Genomic DNA, 22,920 nt, shown 5'->3' with positions numbered 1-22,920 from the left:
TTTCTTCTGCTTCATCTGGCTTCCCCATTCCTATTTATAGGTAGTTGGAATGTTTTGTTAATTAGTCTTTAAAAAAAAGAAACAGAAAGACTATTCTAGGTTTTTGCTACTAGTTGCAAGTTTATCAAGAATTCAATTATACTACCTCCGGTATCAAATTATAAGAAATAGTTAGCTGATTTGAATAAATTAAAAAATAAATTAAGTTAATTATTTATAATAAATAAGTATTTTTTTTCTTAAAATATTCTTATTAATTAAGTGTATTGATTAGAACTATTATTATTAGAAGAACTACTTTGAGAAAAAATGCATAAATATGAAAAATAAAGTGGATTGAGGTTTTATATTTAAAATAAAAAATAAAAGTTAAACGAAGTGTTTTATTAAGGATCAGGTAATAAACATTTAAGTAATATATATGCAATTTTTACTGTTTTTGTTACTGAGATGAAATTTTATTAAGGAAAGGGGCACACAAACGGGAGAAAGAGTTGAAAAAGTCATAATCGCTTCGGCTCACGCTTGGCTTACGCGCAGAAGCAGGTTTGCGGGAATCTTAATATAGGAGTTGTTTGGATAAAAACAAATTATGGTTTGAAGAATAATTTTTTTAAAAAAATAAAAGTTATTTTTTAGAATAGATTTTAGAAGAATAAATTTTTTGAAAAAATAATTTTGATAAAATGAGAGTGTTTGGATAGTTATTATCAAAAATATTTTTTTATATGCACAAATTACTAAAAAAGACATAAATTAATAAAAAGATAGATTTTGTAATATATTTTAATTTGGAATAATAAATTTGTTAATAATATGTTTTTTGCCAACATGATAAATAATATATAAAAAAATATAATTAATAATTAATTAATGTTTGTATATATATTTATAAAATAAATGTGTTTCTTAGAAAAATGAATTTTTTTCCTAACAGAAAAATCAAGGTATGGAACGAAGGAGGAGAGCTGGTCAAAAAATAAGAAGAACAAGGGGGGGAGAAAGAAGGAGAAAGGTGGAGACATTGACCCTGACACTGATAGGGCAAAAACTATTGCTTATACAGCCACCGAAAGCGAAAAAAATTCACTTTTGATGAAATCTTGGTTTTGATGGGGGAAACCATGATTTTGTCATAAAAACCATGGTTTTACAAAATTATAAGGTGTTTGGATACTTTTTGAATTAAAACTTGGTGTGGACATTAAAAGTGTTTTTTAAGTTTGCCAAACATCCCCAGTTGGATGTGTTTTTTGTAGTATGGAAATCAGGTTGAGAGCCAATCAACGGTACTCTCAAATCTCTCCGTCATCTCAATTTCGACCACTCCCGCCCTATGGAATGTGAATGACATGGTCAAAGCCAATTGGGAGGTGTTCTGGAATGTGTGGAGCTACGTGGCTCCATCATCTCCATCCATTAAATCAACGGTAGTGGCAGCTGAATTTTTGTACCCTCCAGAAAAATCTAGAAGCTTCACATATGTCCGCCGCCCACCGCCGTCGCCTATCGCCAACCAGAAAAAGAAACATCGGGGATCTGAAGACGCTGTGTTTGAAGAACGTTGACGAAGAAGAGAAGAAATTAGCGACGAAACAAGAAGATTAGTGACGAAAACTTGCGATCGAACCTTGCAACTAAGAATTCTATCATAAATCTCTCATGAATCCATCCGGTTCTATAGGCTACAGTATATTTATGGTTGAGAGAGTCATTAAGGGAATGAATAGCTTATTAATCTTATACTATTTCCAACGGTTGCTAAAATTTAAAAACAAGTTGAATACATACATACATATATATATATATATATATTAAAAAGTGTTATTTTTTCTGGTAGCGAGCTAGTCTGCTTTAGGCCAGTAAATGAACTAGTAGTTAAAAACGCGTCCCCCAGCCAGCCAAGCTGAAGCTGACAGTCAACGGAGAATGCCAAAGCCAAAGCATGCGTTGTCCACACCAGAAATTACCCAGCGTGCTAAATATTAGCGAAATTTACAATTAAATCCCACACGAGACGACAATATGGTTTTTATTTTCTGTCGTGCGAAACACAACCATGATTGAAACAATCATAAGAACTAAAAATAATTTCTTACGATTCCTAGTTAAGAAAATAATAATTAAAATTTTAACTATTTCAATTTATTTTTATTTATTATTACTTTCAAGTAATTCTTTTCATTTTTTTCAAAAACTCCAATTTTAATAAATATTGCATCATGGCATGCGTATTTCTATTGCTACTCTCCCTCAACAGCTTGCTCTGCAAGACACGTGAACCTTTCAATGCTCATGGGGCCCACACTCTCCTCCCCCTATATTATTGGAAAATTCCGGCTCCTTTGCGTTCACAACTCGCGAATCCCTCTTTTCTCTCATTCCCGCAAATTACCCCTCTCACTTCCCCCGCCATGTGTCCATCCGGCCGTTCCCTCTCCCTTCCCTCCTCCTCCTCCTCCTCCTCCTCTGCATCCGGCTCCACCGTCAACTCGTCTTTCCGACCAGCATTCGATGTCCTTGATTCTGACCGCGACGGCAAGATTAGCGGCGACGATCTTCGGGCATTCTACGCCGGCAGGGATGCCGCCGACATCGACGACGACCTCATTGGGACGATGATGACTGTGGCGGACACCAACAAGGACGGTTTCGTAGAGTATGATGAGTTCGAGAGGGTGGTTCTGGGCGGCGGCAAGGAGAACGGATCTGTGAGTTCGCCGACGTCGTTCTTGGAGGAGATGTTCAAAGTGATGGATAAGGACGAAGACGGCCAGCTTAGCCACCGGGATTTGAAGAGCTTCATGGGAATGGCTGGCCTCGCCGTTACTGACGACGACATCGATGCAATGATCATGTTGGCCGGTGGAGATCGAAACGGCGGCGTGACATTCGAAGGCTTGCATCGAATATTAATGAACCGTTGATTGGATCGGCGCAGGTCCTTTTCCACGATTTCTCGGATTTTCTTCGTTTATGCTTTTGGGCACCTAGTTGTTCCAATAATTAATTAATTATGATGGTAGCAAGAAAGAGAACTTGACTTTTAATATTTCTTTTTGGCCGTCACTTTGTTACTATTATAATTTTTTGGTCATGTTAAGCATACATCAGATATTAACAGTATCCCTAGACTTCAAACTCGATGCGGGCATTTGAATTTATACTTAGCTTCGAAAGCAATCATTTCTCATCTTTTTGTGCTTAATAACTACAGTAAGAGGGGTGTGGGTATCTCCAAATTTTATCATGAATCACTTTATTTGGTAATTTATTTTTAGTAGTTTATCATAAATTGAACTGATGCTTCTAAAAAGAGTTGTTTTACATTTTTTTTCCCCGTTAAATTAGAAGAAAAGAGTTCGACTCAGCGAAGAAAAGTAGCTCAGTTAAATTAGTTCTGTAAATCAACCACAAACTGATCGAGATTGCCTATTATAATTTTATAAATTAACTGTGTATATTGCAGAACAAGGAGCAACATGTGAAACTCTTACTTAAATTTATGAAGTATTTGGATATCATTAAAAGTATTTTTTTTATATAAATTGAGATAAATTTTTTTATATATTTATTTTGTATATCATAAAATCACTTTTAAAACTATGCTTTGATTTCTATCCAAACATCCCTTTGATATGAATCTTGTGTGTAGGCAATATCCCTCCCTCCTCTCATGAAATTATTATTTTTAATTTTACTCAAGAGGATAGAAAATGGTATAGATGTATTTCTTGTTTAGTTTCATTAATTTTAACATATGTATAAATTTAAATGTACAGGTATCTTTTTGTTTTCTTTTAATACAACATACAGTACATGATATAAAAGTTACATAACTAATTTGTTAATATTGAGAAAATTAAGTTAGTTATTAACTATGTGCATTAAAGTAGAAACTTTTTATTATGTATAATAATCATGAAGATTATTTTGAAAAAAATAATAAATAAATATTGAAATCTTATATTTAAAATCAAATTAAATATTCAACTAATTATTATATATTTAGAAGAGGAGGTACTTAATAAGTTACAGTATATTTTTGTGAAATCTTGAGTTTGGGAAATTGTGTACTAAAATACGGTAATATCACCATCTGACGTGTATTGGGAGATGCTGAGGAGACGCGCAAATGGGGACAAAGTACATCGATTTTTTATGACCAGCCAATTAAGCATATTCCAAACGAACGATGTAGAAGGATGCCAATTTGTTTTGCTAACTCGTGGTGGTGTCAAATTATCCGTTCGTATGTTTGTAACCACAAATGTATTAATCTGTCTTTTCAAAGCCCATATTATTTCATGGATTATTATTATTGGGATTATGATTTATAAATTAAGTCTTGGAAATTGCAGACCGTTCCCTAAACCCACCCACGCGACAGCTGGGAAGAGAGAGAGAGAGAGAGAGAATAATATACAAATACGAAGTTACGACCAAATGATATTTCAATAATCTTTATGTTCCGTTCAGCTTGTATGTAACGAAAGAAGGAGAATATTTCTTTTTGCAAATCAATATTATTATTGTACGGAAGGAATAAACTTAAATCTTTGCCAGAAAGCTGACTTTAGAGAGATAATTAACAAGAGAGAAAGTGAAAATGGTGTGCGTAGTAAAGTTTTGATTCTCTTATATCCAACCCTATCAAGTATTGTGTTATTTAAGACTCCTCCGGTCTTTAATATAGGACCTAATTATTGAGTTGGTTTTGGTCCTAAATATAAAACTCATTTATCATATTTATCAATTTTTTCTAAATTACCCCTATAGATACTCCCTCAACCATAATCAAATAGAAGAGGAAGATAGGGTATTAAGAAAGATGATTGTGGTATTTTAGGAAAAACATGTCACATTTCTTAAAATTAACTAACTTACCTGACTTCCTTAATCTAATCAAATTAGTTAAATGAGTCTTATATTAAAGATCGGAGGAATATTTGTGTACTTGGGACCAGCCTACTTTGGGTTTCTTTGTAAGATGGAAATCACGCTGAGAATCTGTGTTTCCCAATTTGGATTAATGCTTGCCTAAAGCGAGATCGGTGATACGTGTGCCATGACGCACAAATGAGTTTAATATGTATTTGATATCTGACTCGGACGGTAGGAACTCTATGGGCAATATTATGATTATTAAAGCACAAGCCTCAGTTTTGTAATTTACTTTAAACTAAGGAAACGTTCCAATCAGAATCAGAAATGAAGTTGAAAAGTGGATACTTTTAAATTTGTCCTCTTTTAAAGAAATGTTCTTTATGTAGATTGATGTATCCTCTGTATAGTGTTAAATGTCATTAAGAACAAAAGGCAAAGCTTATTATATTTATGAAGCCTTGGCCATCAGCTGGCTATTTGCACCGGTAGAACTCATTTCAGTACTGAAAAAGACAGAATAGAAGCCGACCAAAAAAGGACCACCGATCGACGAGGAAAAACGGAACAAGACAAGCATCACGAGATGGAACAAAAACAAACGAAAATGCTGGCAACGGATGAAAAAGAAATAAATTGAAAGACGAAAAAGACGGGGCAGAAGCGAGAACGAAAAGCTTCTAGTTAAGGGTATTTGTTTTAACTCCTACATTTAGGGTGAGGAAATAATAATTATTGCCTAAAATAATTGAGTTAACAGCCAAAAAAAAAAAAAGATCAGACCAAAATTTGTATGCCGTCTCGTGTTAGGGAGAACCGGCGTTGGTTCATTGTTTCCTGCTTTTCTCGCTTCCTTTCTTTAGAAAATGATAACTGAAATTAGGAAGCAGATAGAGAACATGAAGATTTAGGAAGCGGCCTACCCTCCTTCGTCACCGTTCTACCTCTTACTCAAAAGGTAAAGAGTGATAAAAAAAAATTGTACAACACTAAATATTAAGCATATGAGAAAGTTTAACTAAATCAACAGCAAGGGATATGACTTTCCTACGAAGATGACAAAACATAACCTGCTAATCCCTATGTACTAGTGACTTGATATCATGATGCCTCCGGTCATTAATATAAAAGTTCATTTAACTTTTATTTTTGTCCTAAATATAAGACCCTAATCCACTTTGTCTCTCATGTTTATCCTTTTTTTCCGAGATAGTACTTGTAATAATGGTAGTTCTAGTCAAAATACTTGATTAGTGAGGATATTTTAGAAAAGACAATACCTATCTATTACAAATAACTAACTTAACAAAAATTTTTAATCTAATCAAATTAGTCAACTAGCTTTTATATTAAGAACTGGAGGTAGTATTAATTAACTAAATCCATGTTTGCTAGCTATCACAGCCTCTAAGAACAAGATTCATCGCCTCTACATGTAAAACCAATAAGCTCTGCCACAGCAGGTAGCTCACAAATATGTGTTTGTGTGTCTGTGTGTGGAAGGATCGACATATTAGGAAGGTCAGGAAGCGGCCTACCCTCCTTCGTCACCGCTCTGCCTCTTATTCAAAAGGTAAAGAGTGATAAAAAATACAATACTAAATATTACATCTGGTTCTTAATATAAAATCTCGTTTGATTTTTATTTTGGTCCTAAATATAATATTCCAATTTACTTTGTTTCTCATATTTATGTATTCCTCTGGTCCTACATATAAGACTCCTTTTGTAATGCAATTTGTACTACAAAAGGGATAATTGCACTACAAAAGGGGTCTTATATTTAGAACCGAAGGAGTATTTTTTTCAAGGTTGTCCTTCTGATAATAGTAATTCTAGCTAATATACTTAATTAACAAGAATATTTTAGGAAAGACAATACCTGTTTATTACAAATAACTAACTTAACCTACTTTCTTAATCTCTTCAAATTTGTCAAATAGCTCTTATATAGGACCGGATGTAATATTAAGCATATGAGAAAGTTTAACTAAATCACCAGCAAGGGATATGACTTCCCTACGAAGATCATGACAAAACATCACCTGCCAATCCCTCTGCACAAGTAATCTGATATCATATTAATCAACTAAACCCATGTTCACTATCACAGCCTCTAGTAACAAGATTCATCGCCTCTATATATAAAACCAATAAGCTCTGCCATAGCAGGTAGCTCACAAACTAGTGAGTGTGTGTGTGTGTGTGTGTGTGTGTGTGACCTCTGCCATAGCAGGTAGCTCACAAACAAGTGAGTGTGTGTGTGTGTAAGGATCGACCTATACAGATCATGAGAATAAGAGTTAACTTAATTGGCTTGCCATGACCCAGCCGAAACAATTAATTAGCACTACTTGAACATTGTAGACAGCTTAATCATGTTGAAGCGCCCTTACAGATTATTCATATAAAACATAAATTACACAAACATGCTGCTGGTTCCACACTTTATTTATTAGTACACACGCATATACATATATAGTTGCATGCATGCAACACGCCATATTTATATCAGGGTAATTAATTTATATGAAGAGCTATACCAAGGTTGAACTCCTTCTAGTATTAGAAGCCCTTTGAAATTCTTTAGAGCTTTTGCACAAATCCACTAGTTTGTTTGATCAGAATTTCAAACACTATCTAATAATAATATAGCTCTTCACATATATAATAAGTTCATTATTGGATATATTCTTTTGATCCTAAATATAAAACTTATTTTATAGTATAATTTACACTATAAAATAAATCTTACATTTAGGATCAGAAGAGTATCATGATTTCATCAATTGCGTGGAGGTAATTTGCGAGGATCAGTGAAGTAGTGATGACTGTTAAGATGGAGTGCAGCGTTATTATCATCGCTTCCTCCGTTATCTGAATCCGTCATGTACCCACTCTGTGAGCTCTTCTTGTTTTCACCAACCTCTTCTGCATCTTTACCACCTGCACGCTTCAAAATTAATTACACACTGCATGCACACACACACACACACGAGTTTGATCATATATATGACAGTCCTTTTGGTCTTGGAACACAGCGAGATCGACTTTAGTGTCATGTTACATTATTAATTAATTAGCATGGTCTCTAAAAGCAAGACTTGCAATTATAATTAAAACAAAATTTAAGCTTTTTAATTAATGAGAACCATGGTGTTATATATATGTATATAATTAAATTACAACACCATCACTACTACACCTGCGCTGGCCTTTCGACCAAAAGCTGTTTGGTTGAGAATAAGCTGCCCTTTTGGTTCTTTGTCATGCTTCAGTTCTGCATCATCAGCATCAGCTTGCAGAGTCATGAGGATGAAAACCAAGGCCAACACCACCACAAGTGAAGGTAATAAGTTCCTCATCATGATGCTCAAACTCGTCTCTTTCTGCAACAACCTGCACAGAACAATTAGTCGAAAGCATATGCCGGAAACTTCCACATACAGTTTTTTTATCTTAAATAACAAAAATTACTATTTCACACACACGCGCACACACTAATCCAAAAGCAAAATTTAGGGTTAGATATGGAAGTAGAGCTGTACCAGGGATGTCGGCAAATTAATTTGATGAAAAGGTAATGTCAAAGGTTGCCAATTTATAGGGGTTATGTGGAGGACTGTTCAATAATTTGAGTGTTCAGCAGATCTCTTGAGAGGAAAGCAAGAGCATGAAAGATTACACACTACTTACAGCACTTATAATATAAGAGCCAGTTGACTAATTTAAGTAGATTAAAAAAAATTAGTTAAGTTAGTTACTTGTAATAAATGGGTATTATTTTTTCTAAAATATCTTTACTAATCAAATGTATTGGTTAGAACTACTATTCTTATAAGGACAATCTTAGAAAAAAAAATATAAATATGAGAGATAAAGTGAATCAGGATTTTATATTTAGGATCAAAATAAAAATCAAACAAGCTGTTATATTAAAAATTAGAGGTAATGTATATTATCCTTCATTCTCAGTGGGCTTTCCACTATCCGTACTATTATCGCCAAGCTATGATTATGATCCCTAATCATATCAGGGAATCTCATAGTATATGTTCAATCATGGAATCATTATAGGCCGAGGGTTTTCATTTGATATGGGCCCTTCAAGTCAGAGAATAATACGGGATATTTGCAAATCAAGTCACTGTGACTAGTTGACCGCGCTTTTTTCTTTTTTGGGGCGGGGAAACCTTAGTATGAGGCTATTGGGTGGATGATAATGATACGTACTACCTTCTTAATATAAAATTCTATTTGACTTTTATTTTAGTCTTATTATAAGATCCCAATCCATTTTAGTAGTATCTCTTATATTTATGTATTTTTTTAAGATAATCCATGTAATAATTGTAGTCCTAACCAATATAATTAATTAGCAAGGATATTTTAGGAAAGACACTATCTATTTATTACAAATAACTAGCTTAACTTCTTTCCTTAATCTCCTCAAATTAGTCAACTGAGTCTTATAATTAGGACCGGAGATAGTATAAAAGTCCACATTTGGTTATTTAATATTTATTTTTCATGCAATGCTTTGATTTGATTTTTTTTGGGTTAATTTTATAAAATACATTTCCCGTTTTCTAATCTACTCGGTTTTTTAACTTGGACACCACCGATACCATAAATGATAATTTTTTGTTGCAATTATTGTTATTTTTTAAAGTGAACTTAATTAATATGCATGTTAATATCTAAAATTGTTTTCTTAACATTTAAAACCTCAACATCAGAATTTTTTTTATATTATTATGATTAGAGAAATAAAAAGATACTTTAGAAAACTAAAATAAAAAGATACTTTAAAAAACTAAGTGGCTAAAATAAAATCTCATATTCCTCCTGTCCTAACTATAAGATTTATTTTATAGTACAATATAAAATGAGTCTTATATTTAAGATTAGAAGAATATAAAATTGAATAATTTGAGACATATTTTAACATGGTATACATATATACATGCTGCATAGTTGTTGAACCTCTTTCCCATACGCTGATCTGATCCACACCTGACCGGCAAGCTTGATTGTGCGTAATATCTCCTTATCAAGCAGTTATATTATTTTTAACGAGTGTTGATTTAAATAGTAGGAACTTAGGCACCTTAAGCGTTATATTTCAGGTTTGATCTTTGCAACGATGCATATGGAGAAAAACATTTTTGGGGTGCCTAATAGTATTCCGAGAAATTAGTTTCTCACTATTCATATGAGAAGATACTCTCGGCAACAAAAAAACTCAAAACTAAGATTCTTTTTGACTGAAAAATAAAAGAGTATATTAAATATAGGTCCAATTAAAATTAAGAGATGAACATAGAACATAAAATTAAATAAATTAAATAGACAATACTTACATCAATTTCATTATATTCAACATATTAAGTTTTCTAATTACACATGTATAGTCATGTCTTCTTTTTTTGTTTTATCATTTAATTATAAACTCATATGAATAAAATGTGACACATAACCATGCATTATCAAAGAACTTGACATGATAAACATAAAGAACTTGACTTAAGTGCTATCTCCGGTCTTTAATATAAGATCTTGTTTGATTTTTATTTTGATCCTAAATATAGGACCTCAATTCACTTTGTCTCTCATATTTGTGCTTTTTTTTTCCAAGGTAGTCCTTCTAATAATGGTAGTTCTAGCCAATACACTTGATTAGTAAGGATATTTTAAGAAAGACAATATCTATTTATTACAAATAACTAACTTAACTTTTTTTTTAATTTTCTCAAATTAGCCAATTAGCTCTTATAATTAAGATCGGAGGTAGTGATTTCCAAATTAAATCTAAATGACGCAATAAAACTTGGAATAAATATTAAGTAATAAAATAATAAAGTGATAATATGAAAGTGAAATTTAAGATAAGATTCATTTAGAAAAGAATTTTTTTGACAAAAATGTAAATATTTATAAATCGATACATATAGATATTTAGTGTGACATGATCAATGTAATAATAATTTATTCCACGGCCAGTGCAAAACGTTTTTGGCATATTGCATCGAAAGTTATACTTACGGCTAATTAATCTAATCAATGACGTGTAAGGAATGGGTGTGATATACTATATACGTTGACGCTGAGCAGTATAACAGATAAGAATTTCAACTAGTGCCATACGCACGTATTACGCTTCTACATACACTTTACTCTGAAAATTCAAACCCCCTCGTCTTTAATTATTAAATTAAATATCATAATCCTCTTTTAATTTATTTTTATTGTTCCTTTTATTTGTCTTGCATTTAATTTGTTCTTGGGTACACCATAACCAAGGGACATTGGTGTATTATTAATTATTAAAACATTGTCAGATTTAATTTGAATTTAATTCAGTTAGATGGAATTATTTTTTGAAGATTTAAGTTTTTTTTCCCCCTTGGTGGCTACTATTCAATGGTGATATTCGATCGTATTGGACATGCCCACGATTCCAGCCCGCTCCATGAAATGGGCTTCTCTATAGAAATATCCAATCCAATTTTACGTGGGCATTGGGAACAAAGTAGAAGGTTCTACGGCTTGCCGGTTTACTTCCAACGGAACGACGTCGTGAGTGCTTGATAACTGACCGCCTTCACATATGCGCCTTTTTTCACTTTGCGCTATAAATACCAGTCCCATTTTTTGAAATATCAAAATATCTCCCGCCAATGAAAGAGAACGCAAGACTCCCAGTTCGTTCCGCAGAGAATGTCAATCGCAGATCGAAAGACTCATCGAACAAATTTAACAAGGCATAGCGCGATTTCTGAACCCTATTTTCTTACTTTACCCTTCCATTCCATGACTTGATTTCTTACATCTTAATTGCTTTCCGTGCGTTAGATCACAAAGAAGAGCATGAATGCGGCATTCATACCCGTTTCTGAAGATGCATCTGAAGCATCTAAGGATTCAGAGAGTTCTGCACCGATCTCTGAGATCTCACACGCGGATGGCGATGGAGAACTTACAGAGGTGATATTGATATCGCGTCTTTGTTGCCTTTCATTGTCTTTTTATGCCTTTTTTCTTTTTCGAAAAAAGCATATTAGTCCCAGTACACGGCAATCGCTTCATTTAACGGATCACATTTTGATCATTATCCGTCAAATATTTCGGTGTAACATTTCAATACTGTTCTTTTGCTCGTATTTCTGGCTTTCTGCCGCCTTCTTGTTCCAAAATTTTGGTGTAGCGTGCTTGCTTAGATTTCGGCAATCAACTATATACAAGGCAACTTGTACTGTTTGGATTCGGAAAGCAAATTACCAGAAATATAAAATGCACTGTAAATGTCAATTGATATTGTCAAACTGATTATACATCTTTTCTCAAGTTTGTCAAATGCTTCATATTCGTCTCAGACCTGGATTGAACAAGCATCCTCCGTGAATTTGCTTCGATCTGATATGACACCTTCAGAGAAGATAACCGATGTTGAAGAAAAAGGTTTAGTGAACTGTTTAGGTGCCTCTGAGTTTGTTAGTCCTAAATTTGCCTCTGTGGAGGCAGAGATTGTCGAGAATTTTCTCAGAAAAGCTCAATCTGAAGTATTCAATTCGCTTAGTGCTTCACCTCATTATAGGAAGCTCATTAACGAGATAATTAACTATGTCTTGGAAGAGCTACATACTGTACCGGAGGAGAAAGATCGCGTTGCTGAAGTCGTTTCTGCCAAAAATCGAATCATGTTTCTATTTCTCTTGTTATGGATTATTGGAGTATCAGCGGTGATTTTCCTGACTTCAGATAGTCATTGCTCTTTCGGTGGACCATTGCCTACTTAATTCAGGTCAAGAGGTAAGATTTTCTTTCACGACTCTAAATATATATGAAGTCTTTTATTGGATGGTTTAAAATTCTAAGCTGAACCAGCTGATACAGTGCTCTGTTTTACATCTGGATACTTTGACTGGTCTTTATGGAACTGTATGATTGCTGATTGAGCTAATTAGTGCTGTATTTTAAAGGTCATCTGCATCACATGCTTCTTGTTATCTTGAGAAATAATAGTTATTGCGTATGGTTTGTGCTGCATTTCTATGACAGATAGCATTATAAAATCGTTCTCTCAGATAATACTTCAATTATCAAATCATAGTCACTGCATAGTCACTGCACTGCCAATTGCCTTCATCTGGCATCTCCGACTCTAATGGTGTCAACTGTCAAGAATATTGATTTGGAATGGTGCATAAGCATCGTGGTTCTGCTTGTTTCATGCCGCATGTTTGTTGTCCCTGCTGGTTGTCATGCTTGTCTAAAATAGACGTGAAGAAAATACTTATCACGAAGAACGTTCTGCTAGTTGCTACTTTTCTAGTTTAAAATGTAGCTGGAGAACAATCAATTGTTTTGGAATTTTGTAGTGCCATCTCCAATAGGCTTGTGTCAAGTAGATAATTTTATTGCTAGATACTCTTCTACCCTATGTCTATGTTAATTTTAGAGCTATACCCAGACAAGTAAATCTTGTGTGAGGCAAAATTGGGAAAAACTTGGAAGTGAAAGAAATATAATCCGAATTCCATTTAGTGCACGAGCAAAGGGATTAAATTCTTTAATGAGTTTGAGGAAAAGGAAAAAAAGAAATGATTAACTTTCGGTGAGAAACTATCCGCTGTCAGTTCGATTTTCTCTTCTCATCATCAATGAACAATAAACATGCACCTGAATATATAACTATCCCCTTTACCAATAAGTGGTGATAATGGCAACACTGTATTTAAACCAGAAAATGAAAAACAGTTACGTATTTTAAATTTCAAACGTATCAAAGTTTAAGATAATCGAACATCCTATGACTGATGCAAAGAAACCTCGAACCGTGGCTACAACCCAGGGAAAGTTCACTTTTGCTCATGACCACATTTTAGTCGTTAGGTTAGGCTTTGATTCAATTCCTTCTGCTTTTATATCTATTAATAGATATAACCTAGACACAATTCATTCTGCTTTTTGTCTACATCTCATCTGGGGCTGTCTTATTCTCAGTCTGTTGACCTGTTCTGGGATGAACAGCTATGTTCATCTTTGGCCACATTAAGCATGATCTTCCTCTTAGATAATGCTCGTGATACATTAATTGTTGTAGCGCCAAACAAGCAAAAATGAACATCAGGAGCCAACTAAGTAGAACTATATTAAACAGCAGCTCTGTTTTTATAACTCATTAGGAACGATTCTTAAAACAGCATAGTTATGATTGGGAAGATGTTTGATGAAGGATTTGAACTTGATTCACTATGTTGCGAGGATCAGCCCTTTTTGTTAAACTTTTGCACTTAATATAGAGGCCATGAATTTTCTCGCGTGGGGGGTTGGGGCGAAAGAAAGAAATATGACGAACTTGACATTAAAAAGCTCAAGTCCAGTTGTTAAAAGCAAGAAAAAGAGCTCATGTCCAGTAATGACATGTAGGGACAGGATTGGGCCTTCTTGCCATGAGTCATTCCCATTCTATTGATTAGCATTGATATATGCAAATTACAATAAATCATAAACTTAGAAAAATCATATACGATGAGTTTTAAAGAAGTTTCTTTGATTATAAATAAAAGGTTGTATTATTAATATCATACAATACTATTTCATTTGATTATTATTTTAATTTATCATATGATATATTTTTTAAAAAAAAAAAAAACTTCAGTTGGGAATTTTGGGCCCGGGGTGGGGATTCTTCACGATTGATCCATGAAAGGATAAATATTGATTCATAGATGAATATAATTGTTCCTGGTGGGGATTCTTTCCTGATGCCTCGTTTTCCCATTCTTGTGCCCCTTTGGGATGAGGCGCTTACCAAGATATCATAAAAATTAAATAAATCTATCAGACTTCTTTTTAATGTGAACATTATTATTTTTAATTTACTATATAAATTATGATCATGAATATATAATGGTTGAACCGATTAAAATTGTTGACTTCTAGTTCACCTTAAAAAAAAAAAAAAAAAACCTCTAGTAGATGACTATTGGTTTTTTTTTTTTTAAAGCGGAGATGAGAACAATTGATCTTAATGAAAGCAGCCCATCTTCTACGTCGCTTTCTTGACACCTCACTTCCTGACTCATAATGCAACACTGCCAGCTTGGTCCATGCTGCTTGATGTTCTTGCTAGTCGGCTTTGGAACCTGGGAGGGCTGGACTTTAGGAAACTAATATGTCTACTCAATCCCTTTTTATTTGTTAATCTGCTCTGGTCAATGATTAATTTGGTTGCTGCCGTTTTAGCAATCCCTGCAGACCTTGGTGCCCTAGATACCAAACACGAGACTGCCCCCTGAACGGCGGTTTCCATTAAAGTCAAACTGTGAAGCTATATAATTAAAAATTTCAGCAAATTATAATTAAAAATTTGAGCAAATCATTGTGCCCAATAAATCACTCTTTCAATTTTGTATGCCCGTCGCAGTAATGTTGATCGATGAAATGTGATCGTCATGTGAATCAAACTAAACTGACTACTGACCGGCATCCTATTTGTAATTCTCCTGACGAGGATTTCCCCTCCGTGCCGTTCTCTAAGATGTCTGAAGTCTAAACCCAAATCTTATAAATTATCTGTCCAAATTTAGATTGGATTAATTCTATTGACTTGCGTCAGCAAGGATTACTTTTTGAACGAACTCTGTTGGCTGTTTTGTCAACCCACCAGTCTAAATACGAGGAACATGAGTCGTCACCGTTTAAGAATTGCTTTCTGATCAATATTCTCTTGCTATTTGTACACTTTGTACATTTGACTTTGCCTGGATTTTATTTCATTCATTTGGGTAAGGCTCACTTGTTTACTTTTAATTTCATATGATATGAAATAGAACTTGTCAGAAGAACGAGCCTTTTTCTGGATTAGTTGATGATGCATGCATCTACATGAAACTTAAATTTTTTGCATCCAAACTGTTGATACCTTAGGAGCAATGTTTTCCAATTGGTTTATATCTGTCAGTGGGCTTGGTCATTATTAGAGGCTTTCATATTTTGCTATGCTATGCGCACACCCCAATTCCTAAGAAGCCATGATATGTATCATCATTATATGCAAGATTCAGATCCATATGAATGGGCTCGGATCTGTCTTGATATCTTCTTGCCATATTATTCCCCATTGGTCTGCAGCACGTGCCATGCTTTTCTGTTTTTTAAAAATTCTCCTTTCTTCTTTTAGATGTTCAATACGTTATAGTGTCTAACACAAAGAAGGCAACCTCTCTGGCACATCATTGTCTCTGACAGTGATTTAGCTTTCCAATAAGTATTTTAAGTTAGGTTTTTCTCTGTTGAATATCCCTGTTTGCGCATTTATTGTGATTTTGCGATGAATGGGATTAGGCTTATGACTATCACAATTCTATTCATAAACTGAGCTAACCATGATGACATTGGCACTTGGATATTGCTTTCTATTTTTTATACTTTTCACTTTTAAACCCGCTAAGTGACTGCTGGTCATTTGATGTATGCGACCTTCTACTGGTGAAATGATGTAAATGTAGAATTCTGAATCACATGTTGTCTTCAAGAATTATTTCGCTTGGTGTTTTAAATTATTTTATGGGGAGTTCACTTTAAGTTGCTAGATATAACTTAAGTTAAATTTATTCCTCAACAAATTAAATAAAGCCTTTTTGACCTATTTTAATATGGCATACCTTCTGTTATATTTATTGTGCCTTCAGCCTTGAGCTTCATCCCTAGAAGCTGGTAGCTGAAATCAAATATAAATAACAGATAAAGGGTTAACCATTCCCTGGGTCGTGGAGTCATAGTCATCATCCGTTTGATAATGAAATGATTGAGGTTCAATTAAAATATTGAAAAGCAAAACCTTATGGACAAGGAACTTAGGAGCAGTTTCAGGAAATGTGGAGCTTCAACTGCCCCCACCTCAACACAGGTAGAAAAAATCCAAAACTCAATAAAATACAAAAGAGGGCGGGGATAGAAAAGTGCCAGAGAAATTGTCTTCACAGCACATGCATCCCCTCTTGTTTTATCTTTTCTTTCGAGGATCATCACCTCCCTATAATCATTGCACGGAATGAAAAGAAATAATTGTGGGACCCCCTTTCATTCAATCAATTAGTGGGAGCCAACAACATAGCTCCGTCCAATGGGGATCCAAATCCAATAGCTCATCCCTCATGCAAAGCAGCACAGGAGTCGGAACTGTGTCAGAAATTGCTAAACTTTGTGTGTAAAAGCATCTACTTTCCTTATCGGAATAGCGTTGTTTTTATATTTTAATTTAGGTGGAGATCTGCATAGATGATATGCTTTAGCTATTTGATTCAATCTCTTTGCTAAGAATTCTTCCTATGTGTTTTGTTGGGAATTTTGTTGGTAACTCGTATGTTTTGTTTTGTTCTGTTTTGTAATGTTTGTGCTGGAAGAATTCTTCCTATTATTATTTTAGGAATTTATCGTGCATTAGGTACAAAGCTGCATAAATGATATATTTCAGGAATTCGGTTCAATATCCCTGCTGTAATTTCCTATTATTAGGCGTGATTTTGTGGAAAATAATCGGAAGTTTTTAATTTTATTTTGTGTCGTTTCATATAAAAATATTTTTAAAATGTTACAAGACATTGGTGCTCTCCATTTCTTGGTTTATTTGCTTATCACTATAGTGTAGTTCATGGATTAATTTGAGATACAAGAAAACTACAATGCAGTTAATAGTGTGTTGAGGGGCATTACTTGTGCTATCTAGAAACTGATCTTTTCTTCAGCATATAATTTATGAATTATTACTGCTAATTAATCACTGTGTAGATACTCTTGCGTATTCAAACCCAAGTCATGCGTTATAGTGCTTAAAAATGGGTCCTTTAATTATCCCTATCAATTTAAAAGATGCGTTAGCCTCGATGGATGCATTAAATTACTTGAAGATAACATCATATAAAAAAAATCAGGATATAGGAAGAAAAAAAATCAATTTGTTTGCAGCTGTGAAAGCAACCGTTTTCGAAGCGTTATTCATATCAGGTTGTTGATGAATTTAAATTGATATTGACGAGTGCTTTTATTATTGAAAATGACGTTATGAACCAATTTATACCAAGCCATCACCTGGGGCACATGTGGTTTCGGTATGGATGACTGATTCTTGTAAATTAGTAATTGGAATTTTTTTTTATGTTTGCATATTTGATTGCATTGTGATGTGTGACTATCAATTTTGCTGGTACAGAGGTCAATGGTATGCAATTTACATAATCCTATGCAGAAATGATGAAGTTGAACTGAGATTTTTCCCCCCAGATTCTTTATCCTGATAATTTCCCCCCTTTGACATTCATATCAAACACAAATATCTTTTGACCAACCAATATATTTATACTAAAATTTTATTATCTCTCAAAATTGTAGACATTATGCTAAACTTATGATATTACAGGATCTTTTAAATGAATTGTTTTCACAGATAAGAAAAAAAAGATATTAATCTCACCTGCGTCTGCAGATGTACTTGAATTGAAGGGTACGGTGGTTTCTATTATTGATGATAGCTGGGAAGTGTGGGAACTGAATAAAGAAGTGGAGCTTTCATGCTGTGCAGTGGTGCTGCAGTATGCAAGAATGACGGGTAAGATATTCTGCTCTTTCATATTAATCGCCAATTTTACCTCAAAGAGAACACTGAAGTTAGATATTTTCCAAATATGTTCACTGTTTCCTTTACCTGTTCTCGTAGTAAAAAACATACCATGCAAAAAAGCAAAGTCTATATATGCATAATATGAAAGTTTATTTTTTCTTTCTCAGTTTTGTCCTCTATTTAATGCCATACTATTTTAAATTTTGATTACTCTTAAAGAATATTATTGAAAATAAGTGACAATTATACCTCAAAATTTAGAAGAGGACATATATTTAGAGACAAGATGCTATCAAGACAAGAAAACAGGGACATGTACACGGGAAGTAGTTTTTATTTTTTAACAACATTTTTAATTATCTTTTGTTTTTACGTAACGGGAGAAAAACTGAAAAATGCTTTATGCTAAAATAGTATAGTGGTCCATAAAACTGGATGGGATTAACAAGTTGAAGCAACAATTTAATTGACTTGTATAGGTTCTTGATCTCAACGCTATGAACCATGGATTATTGAATCAGGAAAATACTCCAATTCTTAATGTAAAAGATATTTAACTAATTTAAATAGATTAATAAAACTAAATAAATTATTTAATTCTAATAAGTATGATCCCATTAAAATACTTTTATGTAACATTATGTTATATATCTATTTATTAGCTAAATAAATTAGTTACTGGGGGGAAACAATAAGTATAAAAATAAAATGAAATTAAGATTTTATATTTAAAATTAAAATCAACCTCTAGTTTTGAGGATTGGAAGAGTAACTTGAATTGTGTGGATTTATTCGTGTAATTGGAAGAAGCTGGAGGGCTTTAGATGCCATCCTCGTTTTTTTCCCTGGTGGACTAGGGATTTATTCTTCCTCTTATCCCCCTTAATGTCTTCTCATGGATTTACTGTTAATGTATTTATTGCAACTTGTTCTATTTTATATTCTTATTTAAATTTTAACTATAAGTGAACGAATCATTTGTCGAATTATATAGAAAACTAAAATTTGAAGTTAGTCAAATTATTTACTACTTCCGGTTCTTAATATAAAAAATGAATATTAATTTGAGTAGATTAAAAAGATTAGTTTGATTAATTATTTGTAATAAATAAGTGTTGTTTGCTTTAAAATATCTTTGTTAATCATATATATTAGTTAGAATTATCATTTGATAAAATATTTAATATATGCAACTACTATGAGAACTATTTTGAGAAAAACAGATAATGTGGATTAAAGTCTTATATTTAGAATCAAATTGAATGTCAAACTAATTTTTATATTGAGGATAAGATGTAGTACTCCTCCGGTCCTAATTATAAGACCCAATTGACTTATTTGAGGAGATTAAGGAAGTAAGTTAAATTAGTTATTTATAATAAATAAGTGTTGTCATTTCTAAAATATCCTTGCTAATTAAGTATATTGGCTAAAACTATCATTATTAGAAGGATTATCTTGGAAAAAAATGCATAAATATAATAGACAAAATGGATTAGGGTCTTATAATTAGGACCAAATAAAAAGTCAAATGAGATCTTATAATAAGGACCGGAGGAGTATTATTTATAAATGGCGACTTCTTACATATTCATATTATATTCGCTGGCCTAAAAAATATTTATATTATATACACTGTTTTTTATTTTCCTAACCTATTAGTTATTTTATTATTTTTTCCAAGGATTTATCTCCTGTCGCATTTTCCGCCCCACCTGGTTGGCGGTTTCTCGTTTTTGTTTGAAAGTTATGTGCATTTTCAATAAGGTAGCCGGAAGCGACGGGTTTTTCGTTTGATTAGTAGCTGGAATGTTTAATTAATTAATTTCGAAAAGCAAGATATTTTTACGGACAAGACTTGAAGTAAATGCCAATCAGATACAGTCGTGCTTGCTGTAGAGTTTCACAAAATGAAAATATGGGTCAAATTTGGGCGCCAAAAATGGCAATCAAAGCCAAGGACCTGTTTTACCATCCCCAGTTCCCCCACACATAATCATTTACTATTTTTAGTATCCTACTATTACTTGACCTGTTCCTCAGCAGCAAGCCTTGGAGCTGCATATCAAATCCTGTAGAAATTTTTTTGACGAGTGAAACATAGTAAGGTAGGTCTCGGGCATTCATATTATAGAAACTCTGCTGACATGTGAAACATATAATTGATTTACTAAATCACTAAAAATAAACAAATATTTATAAAGATGTTATTTTGAAAATTTAAAAATTAATGAAATTAAAATTAAAATTATTATATAATAAGAAAAGAATAACTTTCTTTCTTTGCACATATAATGTAAGCATTTCGTAGAATATTATACAATAATGAAATATTTATATTTGCTTTTATGAATGAAATATAAATTATTTTTTAGCCTTAAAATATGTTTTACAATCAATCTGATGATACCGGCGTCTGAGCCTTAGACGCAAGGGTCTAATTACCAGTACCATTATCTCATTATGAAGATTGAAGACGGACAATGTCCGCCTTAAAATATACTTTAATCTTAAAGGAGCCATCCAAATTTAATTCAATTATTTTTTTCCCCCACTCAAAACAATTGCAAAACGCCAGTCACATCAATATAAAATATATACTAGTTTATACTATTTGCAAGCAATAAAAATATATCTGATAATTTTCTTGGCCAAAAAATATATATTTAATTTCTTGTACCCCATTAAAAAAAAAAACAGTAATGGTGGATCCAAACGTGAACAGTTGGATGGTGAGGTAAAAGAAAAGGGCTTCGAACCCAAAGGCCCAAAGAAAACCCAAGATTTTATTAAAAGAAAGAAAATGATACAGGGGAAGAAAAAGAATATAATGCGGGAAAGGAGAAAGAGAAATGGATGCGTGGGGTATTGGGATTTCTTTATAAGCCTCACCCTCCGTTTCTCTCTCCCTCCCAACTCCTAATATATGAAGGGACACCTCACCCACTCCGTCCCGTTCTAAGCCCTCAGCCCCACAACCTCTTCCTCCTCCACCAATTCCTCTCTCTCTCTAAAACGCCTGCTTTCGTTCTCTGTTGGATTATATCTGAAGCCCATTCAGCTTCCTATTTATTCATCGCAGCCTCTCCTCCTTCGAAGGTACTGATTATTTCTCTTCCTTTCTCCTAATCCATCGCGTTTTTTAACTTCCCATATTCGAATCACTTGAATATCTGATTACTGCTTGAATCCTATCCATCCATTTGAATCTCAGATTTACGGGGTTTTTTTTTCCCTTTTCAGATTCCTCGTTCACCTGCTTCATCCTCTGACAAAACCGTAGCTTTCCCTTTTTCTTTGTTCTCACCGCCCAGAATTTTCAGGCGACAAAACGAAATTTTCCTGTTTGGAACCTGTGTTTTGGGGTTGAAATGTCGTCGTCTCTGATCTCGAACCCGGTGACAAACACGGACCGGTCTCGTGACCCCTCCAAGAGGAGGAAGAAGAAGAAAGCTCAACTCAAGCAACAGCTAGAGGAACAAAATATTAAATGGAAGTCGCCGGCTCAGCAACAAATCTACTCCTCCAAGCTCCACCAAGCCTTGGCCAGAGTCAACCTCGGCTCCTCCGGTTCCTCAGCCGGCGACGCGCCCCGCCGCGGTAAAGCCGTCCGCGAAGCTGCTGATAGAGTCCTGGCCGTCACTGCTAAGGGCAAGACCCGGTGGAGCCGAGCCATCCTTACCAATCGGCTTAAGCTGAAATTCAGGAAGCACAAGAGACAGAGAATCACGGCGGCGGCCGCTTCCCCTGCCCGGTCGAAGAAGCCTAGAGTGAGCGTTCTCCGGCTGAGGGGGAAGAGCTTGCCAACGGTTCAGAGGAAAGTGAGGTTTCTTGGCCGGCTGGTCCCCGGTTGCAGGAAACAACCGGTGCCGGTGATATTGGAAGAAGCGATTGATTACATATCGGCACTCGAAATGCAAGTCCGAGCCATGAGCACTCTCGCTGACCTTCTTTCTGGGTCAACTACTCCCGGCGCCGGCTCGAGTTCCTCGGCGCCACCCAGCTGATGACACGACACTTTTGGCGTATCTGCCAGTTGTCATATTTTTTTAAAAGAATATTATTATTATTTGCCTCCCATCTTCTTCCTGCTCTGTCTCTTGCAAGTAAAGCTTTCTGTTCAAAGTACATAACCCTTCGGCATCTGTTTTTCTCTCCGTCCGATTCATTCTCTCATTCTTACCTTCAAACTTCCGTCTCCCCATTTTTACTATATCTGTACGATTGAATCCATACTCCCCAGTCACCACCATGAATTTAATCCTCTTTCTTGTTCTGTAATACTGTGAATAATAATAATAATAATATGGTTTTGCAGCTTTACAAACATTCTGAAATTTATCCCGACACGTGACAAGAAATTCATGACAATGAAATACAGGACGTTTGCATTTCCCTTTGAACATCTT

General features: G+C 34.1%; 3 protein-coding genes across 3 annotated transcripts; all 3 read left to right on the top strand.

Annotated features, from left to right (window-relative positions):
• Positions 1–2,356: 2,356 nt before the first annotated feature.
• Positions 2,357–3,052, top strand: LOC114718876 (calcium-binding protein CP1-like). The gene has a single exon (XM_028904327.1). It carries the CDS (start codon positions 2,415–2,417, stop codon positions 2,925–2,927), a length of 513 nt encoding a protein of 170 aa, XP_028760160.1. The 5' UTR covers positions 2,357–2,414; the 3' UTR covers positions 2,928–3,052.
• Positions 3,053–11,594: 8,542 nt separating this feature from the next.
• On the top strand, positions 11,595–18,636 carry LOC114718852 (protein SINE3). The gene is made up of 4 exons (XM_028904295.1): positions 11,595–11,648; positions 11,740–11,871; positions 12,261–12,696; positions 18,377–18,636. The coding sequence occupies exons 2-3, from the start codon at positions 11,755–11,757 to the stop codon at positions 12,681–12,683; spliced, it is 540 nt and encodes a 179-aa protein (XP_028760128.1). The 5' UTR covers positions 11,595–11,648; positions 11,740–11,754; the 3' UTR covers positions 12,684–12,696; positions 18,377–18,636.
• A 2,795-nt stretch (positions 18,637–21,431) lies between these two features.
• On the top strand, positions 21,432–22,914 carry LOC114718854 (transcription factor bHLH148-like). Its single transcript, XM_028904297.1, has 2 exons — positions 21,432–21,610; positions 21,755–22,914. The coding sequence occupies exon 2, from the start codon at positions 21,883–21,885 to the stop codon at positions 22,516–22,518; it is 636 nt and encodes a 211-aa protein (XP_028760130.1). The 5' UTR covers positions 21,432–21,610; positions 21,755–21,882; the 3' UTR covers positions 22,519–22,914.
• Positions 22,915–22,920: the final 6 nt, after the last annotated feature.

Source organism: Neltuma alba, unplaced genomic scaffold (genome assembly GCF_004799145.2).
Source record: "Neltuma alba isolate B1F8T4 unplaced genomic scaffold, ASM479914v2 tig00011874_pilon, whole genome shotgun sequence".
NCBI classification, from domain to species: Eukaryota; Viridiplantae; Streptophyta; class Magnoliopsida; order Fabales; family Fabaceae; genus Neltuma; species Neltuma alba.
This window is presented reverse-complemented; position numbering and strand designations above follow the sequence as displayed.